Genomic DNA, 22,409 nt, shown 5'->3' on the forward strand with positions numbered 1-22,409 from the left:
AAACATATAAAGTCCTGATGGGACTGAACAGGCTAGATACTGGAAGAATGTTCCCAATGTTGGAGAAGTCCAGAACTGGGGGTCACAGGGGTAGGCCATTCAGGACTGAGATGAGTTAGAAGAGAGTTGTGAACCTGTGGAATTCTCTCTCACAGGAAGCTGTTGGGGCCAGTTCATTAGATATATTCAAGAGGGAGCTGGAAATGGCCCTTGCGGTTAAAGGGATCAAGGGGTAGGGGGAGAGGGTGCGAATGGGATACTGAAATTGCATGATCAGCCATGATTGTATTTAATAATGATGCAGGCTTGAAGAGCCGAATGGCCTACTCCTGCACCTAGTTTCCATGCTTCTAAATGACCTTATTGGTTAGTCTCTGAAAATATGGCTGGCGCATTCTTCATACTTAATGGCATGATTTTAAACTGGTACAGTCCATTAGGTATCATGAAAGCTCAAATTTCCTTCACTCTTTTCGATAAAGGTACCAGCCAGTATATCAGAGTAAATCCAACTTAGAAATGTTAAGTTGCTTGTCCCATCTTCTCAATACAGTCTTCCATATAGGATATTAGTCAGATTTTGTAACTGCATTAACTTTGCCACAGTCCACACATAATCTTTCGGGACTATCTGGTTTTGGTATCATTACTATGGATGACTGCTATTCATTGCAACTCACTTTGATTATGTTATTTCTGAACACGCTTTCATTCTCTTTGAACCTGTGCCAACTTTAGAGGCTTAAGCCTATAAGGATGTTCCCTAATTGGAACAGCACTGGGAGGTGGTGGCAGAGTGGCAATATTATTAGAGCAGTAATCCAGAGCCTCAGGCTAATGTTCTGTGACAATGGGGTTCGAAACCCATCATTTCAGATGGTGAAATTTGAATTTCAAATTTTGGACGGCACAGTGGGTCAGTGTTAGCTCTCCTACCTCACGACGCCAGGGACCCAGGTTCGATTCCCACCTTGGGCGACTGTGTGGAGTTTGCACATTCTCCCCGTGTCTGTGTGGGTTTCCTCCGGGTGCTCTGGTTTCCTCCCACAGTCCAAAGATGGGCGGGTCAGGTGAATTGGCAATGCTAAATTGCCCATTGTGATAGGTGCATTAGTAGGGAATAGGCGAATGTGTCTGGGTGGGTTATTCGTTGGACTTATTGGGCCAAAGGGCCTGTTTCCGCACTGTAGGGAATCTAATCTAAAAAATCTGCATCATGGATAATAAGATTAGTACCTCCCAGCTTATTCCCACATTTCTCCCTATGTGATTGTAATAACCCATCCAGGTCATTTTGATATTACTTTAGAAGGTACCTCAATAATTATCTCAATTTTTAAAAACTTCCTTATTGTCCAATTTAATTTGAGGATTGTTCAAATCAGAGTCCTCTGAAGTTGGTTCTTCACTCTGTGTTATAACAAGTGATTCATTCTCCTTTTCCTTTCATTCCCTATCAAAATACTCTGACCATTTTCACATAGTACACTCTGTGAGATTTCTTTCCTCTGACATTCTTATCAAATAATTCACCTCACTAAAGCTCCTTTAAATTTGATAAGCCCATTAAATCTTGCTTTTAAAGGTTCGACTATCACTGGAAGTAACCCTAATATTTCATCTCTACTAGCAAAATTACAAATTTACGATTTCTTGTCTGTTTTCATTCTGACTCAATTTCTCCTCAATGAATTTTTGCGGTCCTCTCACCTCATGACCAAGAACTAATTAAAATGGACTGAATTTGGTCGATTCATTTGGTGCATCCTTATGTGCAAAAAGGACAAATGGAATTCCATTCTCCCAATCCTCTGGATAGTCTTTACTATAAGTTCTCAACATGGTCTTAAAGTTTGATGCCACCATTCTAAGGCTCCCTGTGATTCTGGATGGTACGCAGTGGATTTGCTTATTCCTAAGTTGTCCATAACTTCCCTAAATAATTTTGATGTAAAGGTTGACTGTATTGATCTGACTGTATTTTTGTCGGTAGTCTGTATCCAGTGAAATATGTGAGGAACTCTTCTACAATCTTTTTAACTGTGATATTGTGTAATGGACTGGCCTCTGGAGATCTAGTGGACATATTCATTATGGACAACAAATACTTATTCCCACTTTTTGATTTAGGTAGGGGTCCTACACAATTAAAGACCCGTGTGAAAGCTTCCTCAAATGGAGGAATAGGTATTAAAAAGTGCTGGTTTTACCACTGCTTGAGGTTTTCTAATTACCTGACACGTATGACATGCAAAATTCAACTCCATCTTTATGCAGCCCAGGCCAATAAAAATGTTTTTGTACTTTGGTTTGAGTTTTCCTTATCCCCAAATGACCTCCTACTGGTAATTTGTGTGCTATCAGCAACACTTCCTTTCTCTAACCTAGCAGTAATACAAAGTGACGAACTTCTGCCCATTTTTCATCCATTTGAATATGTGATGGTCTCTATTTCCTCACCAAGATGGTATTTTTAAGATAATGTCATTCTAGGATAAACAGATTCTTCTTCTATGTATGCTTTTTGACACAACTGCATCAGTTTTTCAACTTTGTGTTGTAATTCACTTAATTGCTCTAAAGTAAAAATGTCTACCTGTTCTTATTTTGCCTCAACTATTTGATCAATCATGGTCTCTGATAATTGTACTTCAACGTCTTTATCTCCAGGGGAAGACAGCAGTAGTCAGGTTCATAACAACGTGGCTGGCTCTGCTGTACAGAAGGGCGGGAAAAAGAGTAGAAGGGTTATAGCCATAGGGGATTCAATTGTAAGGGGAGTAGATAGGCGGTTCTGTGGTTAAAAAAGAGACTCCCGAATAGTATGTTGCCTCCCAGGTGCACGGGTCAGGGATGTCTCAGATTGTCTGCAGGATATTGAATTGAATTGAATTGTCATGTATACTGAGGCACAGCGAAAAGCTTTGTCGTGCGGACAATACAGGCAGATCCCATTGTTAAATAGCATAGATAAGTAAATAATAGGTAAACAGCAGCAAAAACAAAAACACAAGTATAGGTGAATTTTAAGAGTTTGCGAGTCCATTCAGTATTCGAACAACAGTAGGGTAGAAACTGTTTCGAAACCAGCTGGTGCATGTGTTCAGGCTTCTGTACCTTTTCCCCGACGGTAGAGGTTGTAGAAAAGCATTGCCAGGATGGGATGGGTCTTTGAGAATACTAGCCGCCTGTCCTTGACAGTGGGCCTGGTAGATGAACTCTATGGATGAGAGGTTGGCCTTTGTGATTATCCGGGCCGAGTTCACCACTCTCTGTAATCGTCTCCGATCTTGAATGGTACAGTTGCCATTCAGGAAGTGATACATCCAGACAGAATGCTGTCGATGGTGCACCTATAAAAGTTGGCAAGGGTAGTCACCGTCATGCCAAATTTCCTCAGCTGCCTGAGGAACAAGAGATATTGTTGGACCTTTGTAACCAGTGTGTCCATATGTTTAGTCCAAGAAAGCTTGTTGTTGATGACCACTCCCAGGAGCTTGACACTCTTCACTCGTCCCGCCTCTGGGCTTTAATGTGTAGGGGGGGCATGAGTAGCATCCCGCTGAAAGTCAATAATGAGTTCCTTGGTTTTGTTGGCATTGAGATCTAGGTTGTTTTCAGTGCACCATTTTCCCAGGTCTTCCACCTCTCATCTGTAGTCTGTTTCGTCGCCATCTGAGATTCGACTGACTATGGTGGTATCATCAGCAAACTTGTAAATGACATTAGTCTGGTACTTGGCGACGCAGTCATGGGTATACAGTGAGTACAGTAAGGGGCTGAGCCCGCACTCCTGTGGGACTCCAGTGTTGAGTGTTAGTGAGATTGAAATATTGTGGGAGGGTGAACAGTCAGTTGTCATGGTGCACAGAGGCACCAATAAATAGGTAATAAATGAGATAAGGTCCTACAAGCAGAATTTAGGGAGATAGGAGTCAACTTGAAAAGTAGGACCTCAGAGGTAATAACTCTGGATTGCTACCAGCACCACTTGCTAGTCAGAGTAGAAATGAAAGGAAAGGCAGGATGGCTCGAGAGATGGTGCAGGAGTGAGGGGTTCAGAGTTTTGGGACATTGGGACTGGTTCTTGGGGATGTAGGATTATTACAAATTGGACAGTCTACACTTGGGCAGGACTGGAACCAGTGTCCTCAGGGGTACTTTTGGTAACGCTATTGGGGAGGGTTTATACTAATTTGTCAGGGGGATGGGAACCAAATGAGGTTAGTGTAAGTATGAAGGTAGTAACTAAAGCCTGTAAGGAACTAGATAATGAAGTCAGCGTGATTAAGGGGGAGAGTAGGCAGGGAGCAAATGATGAACACAAAGGGACTGCTGGTCTGAGGTGCATTTGTTTTAATGCAAAACGTGTAATAGGTAAGGCAGATGAACTTAGGGCTTGAATTAGTACCTGGGAATATGATGATATTGTTATTACTGAGATTTGGTTGAGGGAAGGGCAAGACTGGTAACTAAATATCCCAGGATACCGATGCTAGGGGCAGGATGGAGAGGGAGGTAAAAGACTTGGAGGAGTTGCATTACTGGTCAGAGGATATCATACCTGTTCTGAAGGAGGCACTATGGAGGACTCGAGCAGTGAAGTAATATGGACAGAGCTCAGAAATAGGAAGGGTGTGGTAACAATGTTGGAACTGTACTACAGGCTCGTGACAGCGAGCGTCAGATAGAGGTACAAATATGTAGACAGATTATGGAAAGATGTAGGAGCAACCAAAAGTGGTGGTGATTGGAGATTTTAATTTTCCCAACATTGGGATTCAATTAGTGTTAGATGTCTTGATGAAGCAGGATTTGTGAGGAGCATCCAGGAGGGTTTTCGAGAGTAGCATGTAAATAGTCCAACTTGAGAAGGGGCCATACTGGACTTGGTGTTGGGAAATGAGCCCGACCAGGTGTTTGAAGTTTCAGCAGGAAATTAGTTTGGGAATAGTGATCACAATTTCATAATATTCATGGACAAAGACAAGAGTGGTCCTAAAGGAAGGGTGCTATTTTGGGGGAAGGCTAACTGTAGTAAAATTCAGCAGGAGCTGGGGAATGTGGATTGGGAGCAGCTGTTTGAGGGTAAATCCACATTTGATATGTGGGAAGCTTTTAAAGAGAGGGTGATTAGAGTGCAGGACAGACATGTCCCTGTGAAAATGAGGGATCGAAATGGTAAGATGAGGGAACCATGGATGACAGGTGAAATTGTGAGACGAGCTAAGAGGAAAAAGGAAGGATATCCATAAGGTCTAGCTGTCTGAAAACAGATGAAGCTTTGGAAGAGTACCGGGAAAGTAGGACCGATTTGAAACAAGGAATTAAGAGGATTAAAAGGGGTCATGAAATATCTTCAGCAAACAGGGTTAAGGAAAATCCCAAAGCCTTTTATTCATATATAAGGAGCAAGAGGATAACTAGAGAAAGATTGTCCCACTCAAGGACAAAGGAGGAAAGTTATGTGTGGAGTCAAAGAAAATGGGTGAGATTCTTAACGAGTACTTTGTGTCGGTATTTACCGAGGAGAGGGACATGATGGATGCTGAGGTTAGTCGGCATAAAGAGGGAGGAAGTGTTAGGTATTCTAAAAGGCATTAAGGTGGACAAGTCCCCGGGTCCAGATGGGATCTTTCACAGGTTACTGAGGGAAGCAAGAGAAGAAATAGCTGGGAGGAGAAAATGAGGACTGCAGATGCTAGAGATCTGAGCTGAAAGTGTGTTGCTGGAAAAGCGCAGCAGGTCAGGCGCAAGTTTTGCATTTCTTGCAGTTGCAGGGGAAGGTGCCAGGAGTGCAGTGCGGTTGCAGGGGAAGGTGCCAGGAGTGGAGTGCGGTTGCAGGGGAAGGTGCCAGGAGTGCAGTGCGGTTGCAGGGGAAGGTGCCAAGAGTGGAGTGCGGTTGCAGGGGAAGGTGCCGGGAGTGGAGGCGGGAGGGGAACCTTCCCCTGCAACCGCAAGAAATGCAAAACTTGCGGCCACACCTCCCCCCTTACTTCCCTCCAAGGCCCCAAGGGATCCTTCCATATCCGCCACAAATCCACCTGCACCTCCACACACATCATTTACTGCATCCGCTGCACCCGATGTGGCCTCCTCTATATTGGGGAGACAGGCCGCCTACTTGCGGAACGTTTCAGAGAACACCTCTGGGACACCCGCACCAACCAACCCAACCACCCCGTGGCTGAACACTTTAACTCCCCCTCCCACTCCACCAAGGACATGCAGGTCCTTGGACTCCTCCATCGCCAGACCATAGCAACATGACGGCTGGAGGAAGAGCGCCTCATCTTCCGCCTAGGAACCCTCCAATCACAAGGGATGAACTCAGATTTCTCCAGTTTTCTCATTTTCCCCTCCCCCCACCTTGTCTCAGTCAAATCCCTCAAACTCAGCACCGCCTTCCTAACCTGCAATCTTCTTCCTGACCTCTCCGCCCCCACCCCAACTCCGGCCTATCACTCTCACCTTGGCCTCCTTCCACCTATCACATTCCCAACACCCCTCCCCCCAAGTCCCTCCTCCCTACCTTTTATCTTAGCCTGCTGGACACACTTTCCTCATTCCTGAAGAAGGGCTCATGCTCGAAACATCAATTCTCCTGCTCCTTGGATGCTGCCTGACCTGCTGTGCTTTTCCAGCAAGAAATAGCTGGGGCCTTAACAGATTTCTTTGCACCATTCTTGAACATGGGTGAGGTTCTGGAGGACTGGAGAATTGCTAATGCTGTTTCGGTTGTTTAAGAAGGGTAGCAGGAATAATCCAGGTAATTGTAGACCGGTTAGCCTGATGTCAGTGGTGGAAGCTGCTTGAGAAGATAAAGAAGGATAGAAACTATTTACATTTGAAAGAAAATGACTTATCAGTGATAGGCAGCATAGGTTTGTGCAGGGATGTTCATGTCTTACCCACTTAATAGAATTCTTTAAGGAAGCGACAGTGTTGATTGATGAGGGAAAGACTGTAGATGGTATAGTTAGTTGTAGGTATAGTGGACAGCAAAATTACAACATGATCTTGATCAGATAGGCCAATGGGCTGAGAAGTGGCAGATGGAGTCTAATTCAGATAAATGCGAGGTGCTGCATTTTAGGAAAGCAACTCTTAGCAGGATTTATACACTTAATGGTAAGGTCCTAGGGAGTGTTGCTGAACAAAGAGACCTTGGAGTACAGGTTCATAGCTCCTTAAAAGTGGAGTTGCAGGTAGATAGGATAGTGAAGAAGACGTTTGGTATGCTTTCCTTTATTGGTCAGAGTATTGAGTACAGGGGTTGGGAGGTCATGCTAAGGCTGTGCAGCACATTAGTTAGACCACTGTTGGAATACTGTGTGCAATTCTGGTCTCCTTCCTATCAGAAAGATGTTGTGAAACTTGAACGGGTTCAGAAAAGATTTACAAGGATGTTGCCAGGGTTGGAGGATTTGAGCTATAGGGAAAGACTGAATAGGCTGGGGCTGTTTTCCCTGGAGCGTCAGAGGTTGAGGAGCGACCTTATTGAGGTTTACAAAATCATGAGGGGCATGGATGGGATAAATTCTTTTCCCTGGGGTGGGGGAGTCCCTAAGGGGCAATTTTTTCATGCAGAGGGTGGTACATGTATGGAATGAGCTGCCAGAGGAAGTGGTGGAAGCTATTGCAACATTTAAAAGGCTTTGGATGGGTATATGAATAGGAAGGGTTTGGAGGGATATGGGCCGGGTGCTGGCAGGTGGGACGAGATTGAGTTGGGATTTCTGGTTGGCATGGACGAGTTGGACCGAAGGGTCTGTTTCCGTGCTGTACATCTCTATGACTCTATGTCATATACATGGACATCAGTAAGGCGTTTCATGAGGGTCCCCATGGTAGGCTGATGGAGAATGTGAAATCACATAGGGTCCAGGGTATACTGGCTACATTGATAGAGAACTGACTAAGCAACAGGAGATAGAGAGTAGTAGTGGAAGGGAGTTTCTCAAAATGGAGAACTGTGACCAGCGATGTTCCATAGGGATCCACTGTTGTTTATGATATACATAAATGATGTGGAGGAAGGTATAGGTGGAATGATCAGCAAGTTTGCAGATGGCACTAAGATTGGTGAAGTAGCAGATAGTGAAAGGGACTGTCAGAGAATGCGGCAGAATAAAGATAGATTGGAGAGTTTGGCAGAGAAATGACTGATGGAGTTCAATCTGAGTACATGTGAGGTGATCTAATTCAAGAGTGAACTATATGGTAAATGGAAAAGCCCTGGGGAAAAATGATATACAGAGAGATCTGGGTGTTCAGGTCCATGTTCCCTGAAGGTGGTAACACAGATTGATAGAGTGGTCAAGAAGGCATAGGGCAGGCTTTCCTTCATCGGATGGGGTATTGAGTACAAGAGTTGGCAGGTCAGGTTATAGTTGTATATGACTTTGGTTCGGCCACATTTGGAATACTGTATACAGTTCTGGTCACCATATTACCAAAAGAATGTGGATGATTTGGAGAGGGTGCAGAGGAGGTTCACCAGGATGTTGCCTGATATGGAGGGTGCCAGCTATGAGGACAGGTTGAGTAGATTAGGATTATTTTCATTAGCAAGATGGAGGTTGAGAGGGGACCTGATTGAGGTCGACAAAATCATGAGAGATATAGACAAGGTGGATAGAAAGAAGCTTTTTCTCAAAGTGGGAGACTCAATTACTAGAGGTGACAAGTTCAAGGTGAAGGGGGATAAGTTTAGGGGAGATATGCGTGGAAAGTTCTTTATGCAGAGGGTGGTGAAGGCCTGGAATGTGTTGTCAGTGGACGATTGGCGCAGATCTGGAGGGCCAAAGGGTCTGTACCTGTGCTGTAATTTTCTTTGTTCTATATTAAGAAGATAACCTAGACCCCAACATTTTCTTATTTTTAAAGGTAAATGTAAGATGTTGTGTTCAAACTTTAAAAATAAAACCTCAAGGCCTCACAGGCTGTTTAAGTTGTTGGTTTGAAAAAGACCACTGACCACCTCTTTCTCAACCTCTTCGTAAAAAAAGCAGATCAAAATACACCTCTTAAAGCCATAGTACTGTCACACTGGTTCGAGGTTACTTCAGTTCAATTCTGCAGTGCAAACAATAAAATATCTCCCAGAACCTCAGAGGACAAACAGCAGCACCATTAAGTGGCAGAAGTTAATTGGCTACAGGTTTGTTGACATTGACTGGCTGCTGGCACCTTGTTCCATCTAAGGTTTCTCTGTCTCTTTACAGCTGTAGTAAAACTGAAAAGCTAAGTAAGGGCAGTAGTGCCAACAATGTCTGGGTATAAAACAAACAAAAAAAAGGCTGGAAGAACTCAGCAAGTCTGGCAGCATTTGTGATCAGAATACAGTGTTAATGTTAGTGAACCTTCTTCAGGCACTAAAACTGTCGGGTTACAGGTTTACTGCAGATCTGAACACTCTGCTTACAGCTGAATTAATGCTGGAACATTATCAAAAGTGTGACATCCTCTGCACATGTAATGCAGCTATGGCGATAATATCTCGATACACGTGGCACTATGTAGATGTGACAAGACTGATCTTGGTTACTATGCGATAACAACACACACAATGTGGCAAATTGCCCAGACATGCCCTGTACACAAAAAGCAGGACAAATCCAACTTGCCTATTATCAGCAAACCAGTCTATTCTTGATCAGCAGCAATGAAAAGGGCCATCAACAATGCTATAAGTAGCACTTGCTTCGCAATAACCCGCTCACTAACACTCAGAAGCATTTCACCAAGGCCACACAGCTTTTCATGCACAAAAGAACTGAACTCCAGGGGGTGAGGTGAGAGCGCCAGCCCTTGCCTTCAAGGTTGCATTTGATTGAGTAGCATGAAGGAGCCTGAGCAAAGTTGGAATCAATAGGAATCAAGAGTAAACTCAGAGAAACAATGCTAACACAATGTTTTATTTATGCATTAGATTTTTGACAGACAAAGGAGTCAAGGATTATGAGGTGCAGAAGGGAAAGTGGAGTTCAGCCATGATCTTATTAAATGGTGGAGCAGGTTCATAGGGCTGAAAGACCTACTACTCCTAAGTTCAGCATTCCTACATAATGGGATATCCTCCACTCTCCACTTACAGCATTCCAAAAGATCAACACCCTTCACACAAAGCAGCTCACTTGACTGGTACCCCATTCACCAGTGACACAGTGGCAGCAATCTGCACTATTGCATCATGAATCTTCACAACTGCTCAGCATTATGGAGGAGTTCTCTGGACTTTGTTTTGCTGCCACCATCCTGTGCATCATCATATTGGGTGGTGCTTAATACAGTCCACAGAATTAACCCTTTGGAGCCTATCACCTTATATAAGATGTTCCTTCTAAAATATGCAATGCAATAACTCACTAAGGCTCCTTCAACATTATCTTCCAAACCTGTGACCATGAACATCTAGAAAGACCAGGGCAGCAGAATCACAGCCTCTCAACCAGCTGCAAGTTCCTCTGAAAGCCACTCACCCCCTTGGGTGCATTGCCTTCCTTCAATGTAGCTGAGTTAAAATCCTGGAATCCCCTATCGAAACACATTTTGGGTGTCCTTATATCATATAGATTGTAGTTGTTCAAGAAGGCAGCTCACCGCCATCTTTTCCAGGGTGTTTTGGGATGGAAAATAAATGCTAGTCAAACCAATGACTCTCAACATCAAATGAACAAACTAAAATAATTAACTTTAAACAGCAAGATAGATATCATGAGAACTCTCCACCAACCGGAGCTATTCTGCCCCGAGGTCAGAAGCAGTTGCCTTTTCTTAAGAAGCCAAGTATACTTCCTGTGGCTTCACTATTTTGTCTCATCTGGAAAATACTGTAGGATATGTGTGAATACGAAGGGAGTTCAGCTCAGAATCTAACTGTGTGTGTGTGTGTGTGTGAGAGAGAGAGAGAGAGTTGGTAGGGTATACACAGAAAACCCATGCATCAATTAATACAGCAAAGATCGACTGAGTTTGACTAGTCTAGTCCTCAGTGGTTTTACAAGTTAAGATATCTGGAGGTGTGGTCAAAAGCAGCATCTTTGGCATGGGATGTACATGGGTATGTTAACGGTTGTTCCTTTTGCAGGAGTCAGCTCCAATGCCCATCACAGCTTGTCCTCTGTAACTTCCTCCACCAAGTTGTTTGCAAACAGAGGCAGCCTCATCCTGTGTTAGGTCACAAGCCAAACCTGGTAGAAGCAACATTCAAGAAGCTTGACCCTATCAAGGACAAAGCAGCCCACTTGACTAGTACCACATTCACTCCCTCCACCACCAATACTCAGTAGCAGCAATGTGTACTATCTGTGAGATGGTACTCCAGAAATTCGCCAAAGATCATTATAGAGCACCTTCCAAACCTAAGACAACTTCCATCTAGAAGGACAAGGGCAGCAGATACATGGGAACACTACCTTCTGCAAGTTCTCCTCCAAGCCACATACTCCATCACTGTCACTGGGTCAAAATACTGGAAATCCCTCCCTAAGGGCATTGTGGGGCAACCTACAGCACATGTGCTGCAATAGTTTAAGAAGGCAGCTCACCACTTTCTCAAAGGCAACTAAGCACAGGCAATAAATGCTGGTCATTGAAGACTATTCGTCTCCCTGACCCTCTGATTCATGGTCTTACAGACAAGGGGTTGGGGAGGCTGCATTTCAGACACTCACGAAAGGAGAAAGCTCATTAGTAGAAGGGTCAGGGAGGGCAAGAGGTCACTAGTTGGACTGCAGGGAGTGTAATAGGAGGTTGGGGAGGGGGGGAAGAGATCACAGGTTTGGGATTAGGAAAGGGGAGAGGTTAGAGGTTGGAGAGTCAGGGAGGGGGAGAGTACACAGGTTTGGGATCAGGAAGGGGGAGAGGTCAGAGGTTGGAGAGTCAGGGAGGGGGAGAGGTCACACTAAAATGGTATTGTTTAGGTCATACAGCTGTGTATCAGATGATAAAAACAACCTGCTCCAAGTGGTGTGTAATAATGTCTCAGAACAGATTGATTGCGAGAATTTTTAAAAACAAATCTTGCAATATTAAATGAGAATACACACCTCATTGACAGAGCAAAGTTAAAACACAACATTAAACAGGGACTTACTGTACTGGCAACGGTCTTAAATTGAATAAGGCTGTTTAGAACCTTGGTGTTAAATTTGATCTGGAGATCAGCTTCCACCACACTGCACCAACACTGACATCTACTCTCTCTCCTCCACTTCTGTGATATCAACTGACTTATTTGCACTCATGACCGTTCTTTTAGGTTCTACCTTCTATAAAACTGACCTCATCCAAACCTTTGCTGCCCTTCTCCTTACTTACGTAAAGTCCCCTAACACCTCTGTGTTTATTCATTGGTACTGGGTCCCAAACAATGTCTCAATTTTAAAAGTCCCTGCATGGTCTATCCCTCTTTACCTGCATAATCTCCTCTACTTCTGACCTCTTGTGACTTTCTCATTTAAATCGCTGTGGTAGTGCCCCCAGCTGCTGAGATATAGATGTTGGAATACAATTTAAATCTCTTTGTCTTAGTCTCCCTCTCTTTTCCTTTGAAATGCTCAATGAAAGCTGCCACTTTGACCAAACTTTGCTCATCACCTCAATATTGCCTCAGCAGGCTGGTTAACAACTGTCCTTTTTTAGTACCATGTAGAGTAACTTGGGACGTTATGATTTAAAAGAGGCTATACAAATACAAGTTGCTGTTCACGTTAAGATCTTTTGTTCCAAATCCCAAACCAAGGGAAATAGTTTCTATGAAATCTGTCAGTTAGATCCTTCCCTTGTGAATATTTCTCATCCCTACACTGCTGGCCTCAGCAGTTTATCTGGTTTGTCTAGCATAATAGAGGTTTCACAATGTGAGCAACACAGCCACATCAATCAAATCCAAATCCAAATGGGCATGGAGTAACCAGGAACTTCCACCTACCTCCATACTTAACAGTGACAAACATTCTTGATCGAGAAAGTGGCAGTCGAGAAAGTCTCTGAGGACATCAAATGCTGGAATCTGCAGCTCGATGCAGTTAACTAGATCTGTGTTTCTGTGTGGGGAGATGCAATTGAAATAGTGGAAGATTGTAATCTGAGCCCACACTTAACTGTGGGGATTACAGTCTGCAGGAAAACAAAAATGAAAGCACACACTCAGACTCTGCCAGTCATTCTCAGAACAATCAAACTCTTTTCCCTAGCTACCATCTCCATTTTTTTTTATATTCACTCTTGGGATGTGAGCGCCACTGATTTACCATTATTTCTTGCGCATCCCTATTTCCCTTGGTGATCATCAGCTTCAACTCGAAGCACTAGAGTCCTTAAACTGTAGGGTGACCCACCACATCCTTAGGGAGGAAACTGTAGGAATGATGGTACCAATCAAGCCCAATACTCTGTCCTAGATGGTATCAAGCTTGTTGGGTCTTGTTGGATCTGCACCCATCAAGGCAAGTGGGGAACATATTTTGTAAACGATAGACATTCTTGGGGAGTCATGAGGTGAGTTATTTGCTGCAATATCCCTAGCCTCTGATCTGCTCTTATAGCCACTGTGTTTATGTGGCAAGTCCAGTTGAGTTTATGGTCAATGATAACCTCCAGGATGTTGATAGTTGGGGATTCAGTGATGGTAATGCCATTGAATGTTATGGGGTTGTGGTGAGATTGTCTCTTACTGGAGATGGTCATCGCCTGTCATTTGTGCGGCGCAAATGTTACTTGCCACTTGTCAGCCAAAGCATGGGTATTGGATTAGTGGTGCTGGAAGAGCACAGCAGTTCAGGCAGCATCCAACGAGCAGCGAAATCGACGTTTCGGGCAAAAGCCCTTCATCAGGAAGGGCTGATGAAGGGCTTTTGTCCGAAACGTCGATTTCGCTGCTCGTTGGATGCTGCCTGAACTGCTGTGCTCTTCCAGCACCACTAATCCAGAATCTGATTTCCAGCATCTGCAGTTATTGTTTTTACCTCGTTGATTTTAAAGCCTGGATATTGTCCAGGTCTTGTTACTTTTCAAAATGGACTGTTGAGTTGTGAATGGTGAACTTTTAATCATTGCTAAACATTCTCATTTCTGACTTTATGATGGAGGGAAAGTCATTGATGAAGCAGCTGAAGATGATTAAACCTAGGACACTACCATGAGGAACTCCTGCTGAGATGTTCAGGAGCTGAGCTGACTGTTCTCTAACACCCTTAACCAATGTACAGGACATACCTGGACATTGCTGCATTGTAACAGTACTGTTGTCAGGGCCCATAGCCTTTGCAATATCAACAGAACTTAGACCTGATCTGTTGGTGTGGAATTGTTTAGTTCTGTCTATCACTTGCAGCTTATGTTGTGTGGGATGCAAATAGTCATGTTTGGTAGCGATTTTTTCATTTTCAGAGAACACCTCTGGGACACCCGCACCAACCAACCCAACCACCCCACGGCTTAACACTTCAACTCCCCCTCCCACTCCACCAAGGACATGCAAGTCTTTGGACTCCTCCATCGCCAGACCATAGCAACACGACGGTTTGAGGAAGAGTGCCTCTCATCTTCCGCCTAGGAACCCTCCAACCACAAGGGATGAACTCAGATTTCTCCAGTTTCCTCATTTCCCCTCCCCCCACCTGTCTCAGTCAAATCCCTCGAACTCAGCACCACCTTCCTAACCTGCAATCTTCTTCCTGACCTCTCCACCCCCACCCCCACTCCGGCCTAATCACCCTCACCTTGACCTCCTTCCACCTATCGCATTTCCAATGCCACGCCCCCAAGTCCCTCCTCCCTACCTTTTATCTTAGCCTGCTGGACACACTTTCCTCATTCCTGAAGAAAGGCTCAAGGAGCAGGAGAAACGTCGATTCTCCTGCTCCTTGGATGCTGCCTGACCTGCTGCAGCTCCCCAGCTCTGATCTGCTCTTGTAGCCACAATATTTATATGGCTGGCCCCATTCAATTACTGGTCAATGGTAACTTACAATGTGGTTGACGAGGCCCTCCACCGCATCTCCTCCACTTCCCGCTCTTCCGCCCTTGAACCCCGCCCCTCCAATCGCGACCAGGACAGAACCCCACTGGTCCTCACCTACCACCCCACCAACCTCCAGATACATCGTATCATCCTTCGTCATTTCCGCCACCTCCAAAAGGACCCCACCACCAAGGATATATTTCACTCCCCTCCCCTATCAGTGTTCCGGAAAGACCACTCCCTCCGTAACTCCCTCGTCAGGTCCACACCCCCCACCAACCCAACCTCCACTCCCGGCACCTTCCCCTGCAACCGCAAGAAATGCATAACCTGCGCCCACACCTCCCCCCTCACTTCCCTCCAAGGCCCCAATGGATCCTTCCATATTCATCACAAATTCATCTGCACCTCTACATACATCATTTACTGCATCAGCTGCACCCAATGTGGCCTCCTCTACATTGGGGAGACAGGTCGCCTACATGCGAAACATTTCAGAGAACACCTCTGGGACACGCGCACCAACCAACCCAACTGCCCTGTGGCTGAACACTTTAACTCCCCCTCCCACTCTGCCAAGGATATGCAGCTCCTTGGCCTCCTCCATCGCCAGACCATGGCAACATGATGGTTGGAGGAAGAGCTCCTCATCTTCTACCTAGGAACCCTCCAACTACAAGAGATGAATGCAGATTTGTCCAGCTTCCTCATTTCCCATCCCCCCACCAAGCCACATCAGGTGCAGCGGATGCAATAAATGATGTGTGTGGAGGTGCAGGTGAATTTGTGGCGGATGTGGAAGGATCCCTTGGGGCCTTGGAGGGAAGTAAGGGGGGAGGTGTGGGCGCAAGTTTTGCATTTCTTGTGGTTGCAGGGGAAGGTGCCGGGAGTGGAGGTTGGGTTGATCGGGGGTGTGGACCTGACGAGGGAGTTACGGAGGGAGTGGTCTTTTCGGAACACTGATAGGGGAGGGGAGGGAAATATATCCCTGGTGCTGGGGTCCGTTTGGAGGTGGCGGAAATGACGACGGATGATACGATGTATATGGAGGTTGGTGGGGTGGTAGGTGAGGACCAGTGGGGTTCTGTCCTGGTGGCAATTGGAGGGGCAGGGCTCAAGGGCAGAGGAGCGGGAAGTGAAGGAGATGTGGTGGAGGGCCTCGTCGATCACGTCTGGGGGGAAATTGCGGTCTTTGAAGAAGGAGGCCATCTGGGTTGTACGGTATTGGAACTGGTCCTCCTGACAGCAGATGCGGCGGAGACGAAGGAATTGGGAATATGGGATGGCATTTCTACAGGGGCAGGGTGGGAGGAGGTATAGTCTAGGTAGCTGTGGGAGTCGGTCGGTTTATAATAAATGTCCGTGTTGATTCGGTCGCCCGAGATAGAAATGGAAAGGTCTAGGACGGTGAGGGAGGAGTCTGAGATGGTCCAGGTAAATTTGAGGTCGGGGCGGAAGGTGTTGGTAAAGTGGATGAACTGTTCAACCTCCTTGTGGGAGCATGAGGCAGCGCCGATACAGTCATCAATGTAGCGGCGGAAAGGTGGGGGTTGGTGCCAGTGTAGCTGTGGAAGATGGACTGTTCCACATATCCTATGAAGAGGCAGGCATAGCTGGGGCCCATGTGGGTGCCCATGGCTACTCCTTTGGTTTGGAGGAAGTTGGAGGATTGCCCCCTTGACCATGACAGACGCGATAGTAGTTTGGCGCACCGACCTTTACACCGCTGAGGCTAAACGCCAGCTTGTGGACACCTCCTCCTACTGCCCTCTTGACCATGACCCACCTCCCACCACCAAACCATCATCTCCCAGACCATCCATAACCTCATCACCTCAGGGGATCTCCCATCCACCGCCTCCAACCTCATAATCCCACAACCCCGCACCGCCCGTTTCTAGCTCCTGCCCAAAATCCACAAACCTGACTGCCCCGGCCGACCCATTGTCTCAGCCTGCTCCTGTCCCCCGAACTCATCTCTGCATACCTCGACACGGTCCTGTCCCCCTTAGTCCAAGAACTCCCCACCTATGTTCGGGACACCACCCATGCCCTCCACCTCCTCCATGATTTTTGCTTCCCCGGTCCCCAATGCCTTATCTTCACCATGGACATCCAGTCCCTGTACACCTCCATCCCCCATCACGAAGGACTCAAAGCCGTTCGCTTCTTCCTTTCCCGCCGTACCAACCAGTACCCTTCCACTGACACCCTCCTTCGATTGACTGAACTGGTCCTCACCCTGAACAACTTCTCTTTCCAATCCTCCCACTTCCTCCAAACCAAAGGAGTAGCCTCCCCCTACCTTGTCTCAGTCAAATCCCTCGCACTCAGCACCGCCTTCCTAACCTGCAATCTTCTTCCTGACCTCTCCGCCCCTCACCCCCCACTCTGCCCTATCACCCTCACCTTGACCTCCTTCTACCTATCGCATTTCCAATGCCCCTCCCCCCAAGTCCCTCCTCTCTACCTTTTATCTTAGCCTGCTGGACACACTTTCCTCATTCCTGAAGAAGGGCTCATGCCCGAAATGTTGATTCTCCTGCTACTTGGATGCTGCCTGACCTGCTGCGCTTTTCCAGCAACACATTTTCAGCATTAAGTACAATTTCACAATTCTTTTGTGAAACTTCTTAACGACACACAAAAGATGTTATATAAACGCAAGTTATTGTTGGGAAGTGGTGTTACAAATTCTACTCGATTACAATTGACCAAAAATTTAGTCCGCATGAAAAGTATTGTTACCAATTCTAAATAACCAAGGTGCTCAGTTATAATCTGTGAAGTATGAAGGCAAACTGGCTTCAGTTTGAATTGTACATGGTTATTATTTCCTGTACTTGTAGGTTTGATAGTAGCTCTGAGGAAATGTTTGACAGAGGTATTGGAGACCCTGGGGAGTCTACTGCCCAAAGCCTGTCCAGCATTTAAAAAAATTATAAGTCAAGAATGTGATAAAATACTCTCTAACTGCCTGGATGAGTGTAGCTCCAATGACACTCAAGGCCTGGGTCACGATCATGGCATTCCCTCCCTAATAGCATTATGGGTCATTTCACAGCAAGTGGACTGCAGCGGCTCAAGACAGCAACTCACCACCATCTTCTCAAGTGCAACTAGGGATGAGCATTACATGCTGGCCAAGCAGCTAGAACCACATCCTACAAAAAATGAAATCAAAAAACTATCCATTAATTTTATGTGTAACATGGGCATTGCTGAGGCTACCATGTGCTGACCATCTTTAATTGCTCTCGAGCTGTGTGGCTATCTTGGCACGTTCACAGGGCAATTAAGAGCCAACCGCAAAGCATCACATGTAGGCTGGACCAGGTAAGGATGGCAGATTTCTTTCCCTCAATGGTATTAGTGAAACAGATGGCCCTTCATTTTTGACAAGCGATGCTATCACAACCACCATTACTGAGACTAGTATTCAACTTCAGATTGTTTTATTAATTGAATTTAAAATCCACTCTCCTTGAACAACAGCTCCTGCATACCTGGGATCAGTTTAGCGAATTCTGCAGTGCCTGCAACACCAGTATGATTTTCCTTGATATGAGAGACCAAAACCTTTCCCCACAATCCAAAGATGGTTTCAGGTTAGATGGACTTACCATGCTAAATTGCCCATAGTATCCAAAGATGTGTAGGCTAGTTGGATTAGCCTCAGGAAATTGTTGCCGATGTGAATCGAACAGGACATTGTTGCTGATGTGAATTGAACAGGACATTGCTGCCGATGTGAATATTGAGGGTATGTAGGGAAGAGGTGTTGGAAATTCTGGAAAGGGTGAAAATAGATAAGTCCCCTGGGTCTGATGGCATTTATCCTAGGATTCTCTGGGAAGCAAGGGAGGAGATTGCAGAGCCATTGGCCTTGATTTTTATGTCCTTGTTGTCTACAGAAATAGTGCCAGAAGACTGGAGGATAGCAAATGTGGCTCCCTTGTTCAAGAAGGGGAGTAGGGATAACCCTAGTAACTATAGGCCAGTGAGTCTCACTTCTGTTGTGGGCAAAGTCTTAGACAGAATTGTAAGGGATAGGATTTATGAACATCTGGATGGGAATAATGTGATCAAGGACAGTCAGCATGGTTTTGTGAAGGTCAGGTCGTGCCTCACAAACCTGATTGAATTCTTTGAGAAGGTGACTAAGGAGGTGGACGAGGGTAAAGCGGTAGATGTGGTGTATATGGATTTTAGTAAGGCATTTGATAAGGCTCCCCATGGTAGGCTACTGCAAAAAATACTAAGGTATGGTATTGAGGGTGAGTTGGAGGTTTGGATTAGGAATTGGCTGGCTGGAGGAAGACAGAGGGTAGTAGTCGATGGTAAAGGTTCATCTTGGAGTGCAGTTACTAGTGGTGTTCCGCAAGGATCTGTTTTGGGACCATTGCTGTTTGTCATTTTTATAAATGACCTGGAAGAGGGGCTAGAAGGTCGGGTGAGCAAGTTTGCGGATGATACGAAAGTCGGTGGAGTTGTTGACAGTGAGGAAGGATGTGGCAGGTTACAGCGGGATATAGATAAGCTGCAGAGCTGGGCAGAAAGGTGGCAAATGGAATTCAATGTAGGTAAGTGTGAAGTGATTCACTTTGGTAAGAGTAACAAGAAGATGGGGTACTGGGCAAATGGTCGGATACTTGGTAGTGTGGATGAGCAGAGAGATCTTGGTGTCCATGTACACAGATCTCTGAAAGTTGCCACCCAAGTAAATAGTGCGGTGAAGAAGGCATATGGCGTACTGGCTTTTATTAGCAGAGGAATTGAGTTCCGGAGTCCTGAGGTCATGTTGCAGTTGTATAAGACTCTGGTGCGGCCGCATCTGGAGTATTGTGTGCAGTTTTGGTCGCCATACTATAGGAAGGATGTGGAGGCACTGGAACGGGTGCAGAGGAGGTTTACCAGGATGTTGCCTGGTATGGTAGGAAGATCTTATGAGGAAAGGCTGAGGCACTTGGGGCTGTTTTCATTGGAGAAAAGAAGGTTTAGGGGTGACTTGATAGAGGTGTACAAGATGATTAGGGGGTTAGATAGGGTTGACCATGAGAACCTTTTTCCACGTATGGAGTCAGCTATTACGAGGGGGCATAGCTTTAAATTAAGGGGTGGTAGGTTTGGACAGATGTTAGGGGTAGATTCTTTACTCAGCGAGTTGTGAGCTCATGGAATGCCCTGCCAGTAGCAGTGGTGGACTCTCCCTCTTTATGGGCATTTAAATGGGCATTGGATAGACATATGGAGGATAGTGGGCTAGTGTAGGTTAGGTGGGCTTGGATCGGCGCAACATCGAGGGCCGAAGGGCCTGTACTGCGCTGTATTTTCCTATGTTCTATGAAATGCAGGTGGATAAGGTATGGGGTGAGTCTAGGTAAGATGCTCGTCGGAGAGTCAGTGCGGACTCGATGAGCCGAATGGCCTGCTTCCACACGGTGGGGATTCTATGATTCTATGTTAGACCTTTAATTTTTTACAAATCAATTGTCTTCACAATTTCAAAGATCTCTATTAAATATTCCCTTCACCTTCTCACTTCTAACTAAACTGATTAAATTGTTGCTATTGTTGATGGGAAATGTTCCCCTATGATTTTTAGCTTCAATAGCAAAGATGTGGGACACCAAGGTAAGAGTGAAGCCAAAGGGAAAACTCTCTATTGACTGGAGTCATACAAAGTATATATGAAGATGTATAATCCCTGCTCCAGGACATCTCTGCACAAGCTCCTCAGGTTTGTGTCCTAGGCACAAGCGGTCAATGATAACTTCCAAGATGTTGATAGTGTGAGGTTCAGAGCTGAAAATGTGTTGCTGGAAAAGCGCAGCAGGTCAGGCAGCATCCAAGGAGCAGGAGAATCGATGTTTCAGACATAAACTGTTCTTCAGGAAGGGCTTATGCCCGAAATGCCGATTCTCCTGTTCCTTGGATGCTGCCTGACCTGCTACGCTTTTCCAGCAACACATTTTCAGCTCTGATCTCCAGAATCTGCAGTCCTCACTCTCTCCAGTGTGAGGTTCAGTGATGGTAATGCTAAGGGGCAAGGATTAGATTATCTTTTGTTGGAGATGTGCATTGCCTGCAATTGTGTGGTGTGAATATTGTTTGCTACCAATCAGCCATAATTTAGAAACTGTGCAGATCCTGCTGCATATGGGTATGAACTGCTTCAGTATCTAAGGAGTCAAAAATGGTGCTGAAAATTGTGCAATCATCAGAGAACATTCCAAGTTCTGACTTTATGATGGAGGTAAGGTCATTGCTGAAGCAGCTAAAGATAGTTGGGTCTTGGACAATACTCTGAGGAATGTCCTTGGAGGTATGGTCAGTCGTTTATTTTTTCAGTGCTAATGTCCTATCTTCCTTAATGTCGTGAGTGTTTGCATGTGTTTATGAAGTAGCAAAGAAATTCCACTGCGATTTGAATACTTTGTTAATAAACTCCATCTTTGATTTCACCTGGAATGATTTTACAACGTGCTTAATTTTAAAAAGTTGAAATGTGAAAACCGGACTGAGAGTTGAGGAAAACTATACTTCATGATGACTCCACTCAGTCTGTGGGACTGGTGTATCCCATTGTGATTCATAAGCTTGAAAGGGTTGACACCATCAGTGAGTTCTTCTGGCTGAGGAATCTAGAAGTCTGGGGTCACAGTCACAATAAAAGGGTGTAGCAACTAGGACAGAGATGAGGAGAAATTACTTCAAAGGGTTGTGAATTTTTGAAATACTCTGCTCCAGAAGATTGTGGAAACTCTACTGCTGAACATATCTGTGGCTGGAATGTAGAGACTTTTGGTCCTTCGGGGAATTGATATGGGGAACAGGCATGAAAGTGGAGGTGAAACCGTAAGATCAGTTGTGATCGTAACAGCATTGCAGACCATAATCGTCTACTGTTCCTATTTGTTGTGCTTTTGAGTGAGGCAATGACCCCACTGAGATTATGTGTGAGGCAGTTGCAGGGGGTGGTGATGGGAGATAAGGTCACTGTTCAGAGGAGCTGTTGAAAATCTATAACTTGATATATTGTCACCTCTCAGTGATTGATTTCTTCCATGTATCTAATCCCATACTGACTGGGATTAATCCAGCCTGGGTGATTAGTCCGTGCAGTTGCTCCAGGTCAGCCTGCAGTCTGTATGAAGGGCCACCAATGTCAGATGTGTCCACATTGAGAGATTCAAGCGTTTGAAGATGATGGAAGAGAACATTCAGTCTCACAAGAAGTCCCACAAGTGCAGGGTAAACGTTGGCAGCAGCCAGAACATCTAAGCATTCAACTAGAAGGATCCCTGCAACAGAAAGGAGATTATTATTGGCCAGGACTACTGCAAACAACGTAACAGCAACATCTCTAACCTACTATCCTTGAGTGTGAACAGAGAGGGTGAGAAAGGAAAGGACAAGGTGTACACACGATCCTACA

The 22,409-nt window shown here is 45.4% G+C and overlaps 1 protein-coding gene across 1 annotated transcript in view; it reads right to left on the reverse strand.

The window, feature by feature from the left end:
- LOC140487778 (tRNA (32-2'-O)-methyltransferase regulator THADA) overlaps nucleotides 1-22,409 on the reverse strand; it is a 295,012-nt gene that overhangs the window by 20,912 nt on the left and 251,691 nt on the right. The window contains exons 30-31 of the mRNA XM_072587028.1: nucleotides 22,017-22,275; nucleotides 12,938-13,052 (exon numbers count right to left, since the gene is read on the reverse strand). Of these exons, the coding sequence (XP_072443129.1) occupies nucleotides 12,938-13,052; nucleotides 22,017-22,275 (374 nt within the window). The remainder of the gene's footprint in view (nucleotides 1-12,937; nucleotides 13,053-22,016; nucleotides 22,276-22,409) is intronic.

This window comes from Chiloscyllium punctatum, chromosome 17 (genome assembly GCF_047496795.1).
Source record: "Chiloscyllium punctatum isolate Juve2018m chromosome 17, sChiPun1.3, whole genome shotgun sequence".
Lineage (NCBI taxonomy): Eukaryota > Metazoa > Chordata > Chondrichthyes > Orectolobiformes > Hemiscylliidae > Chiloscyllium > Chiloscyllium punctatum.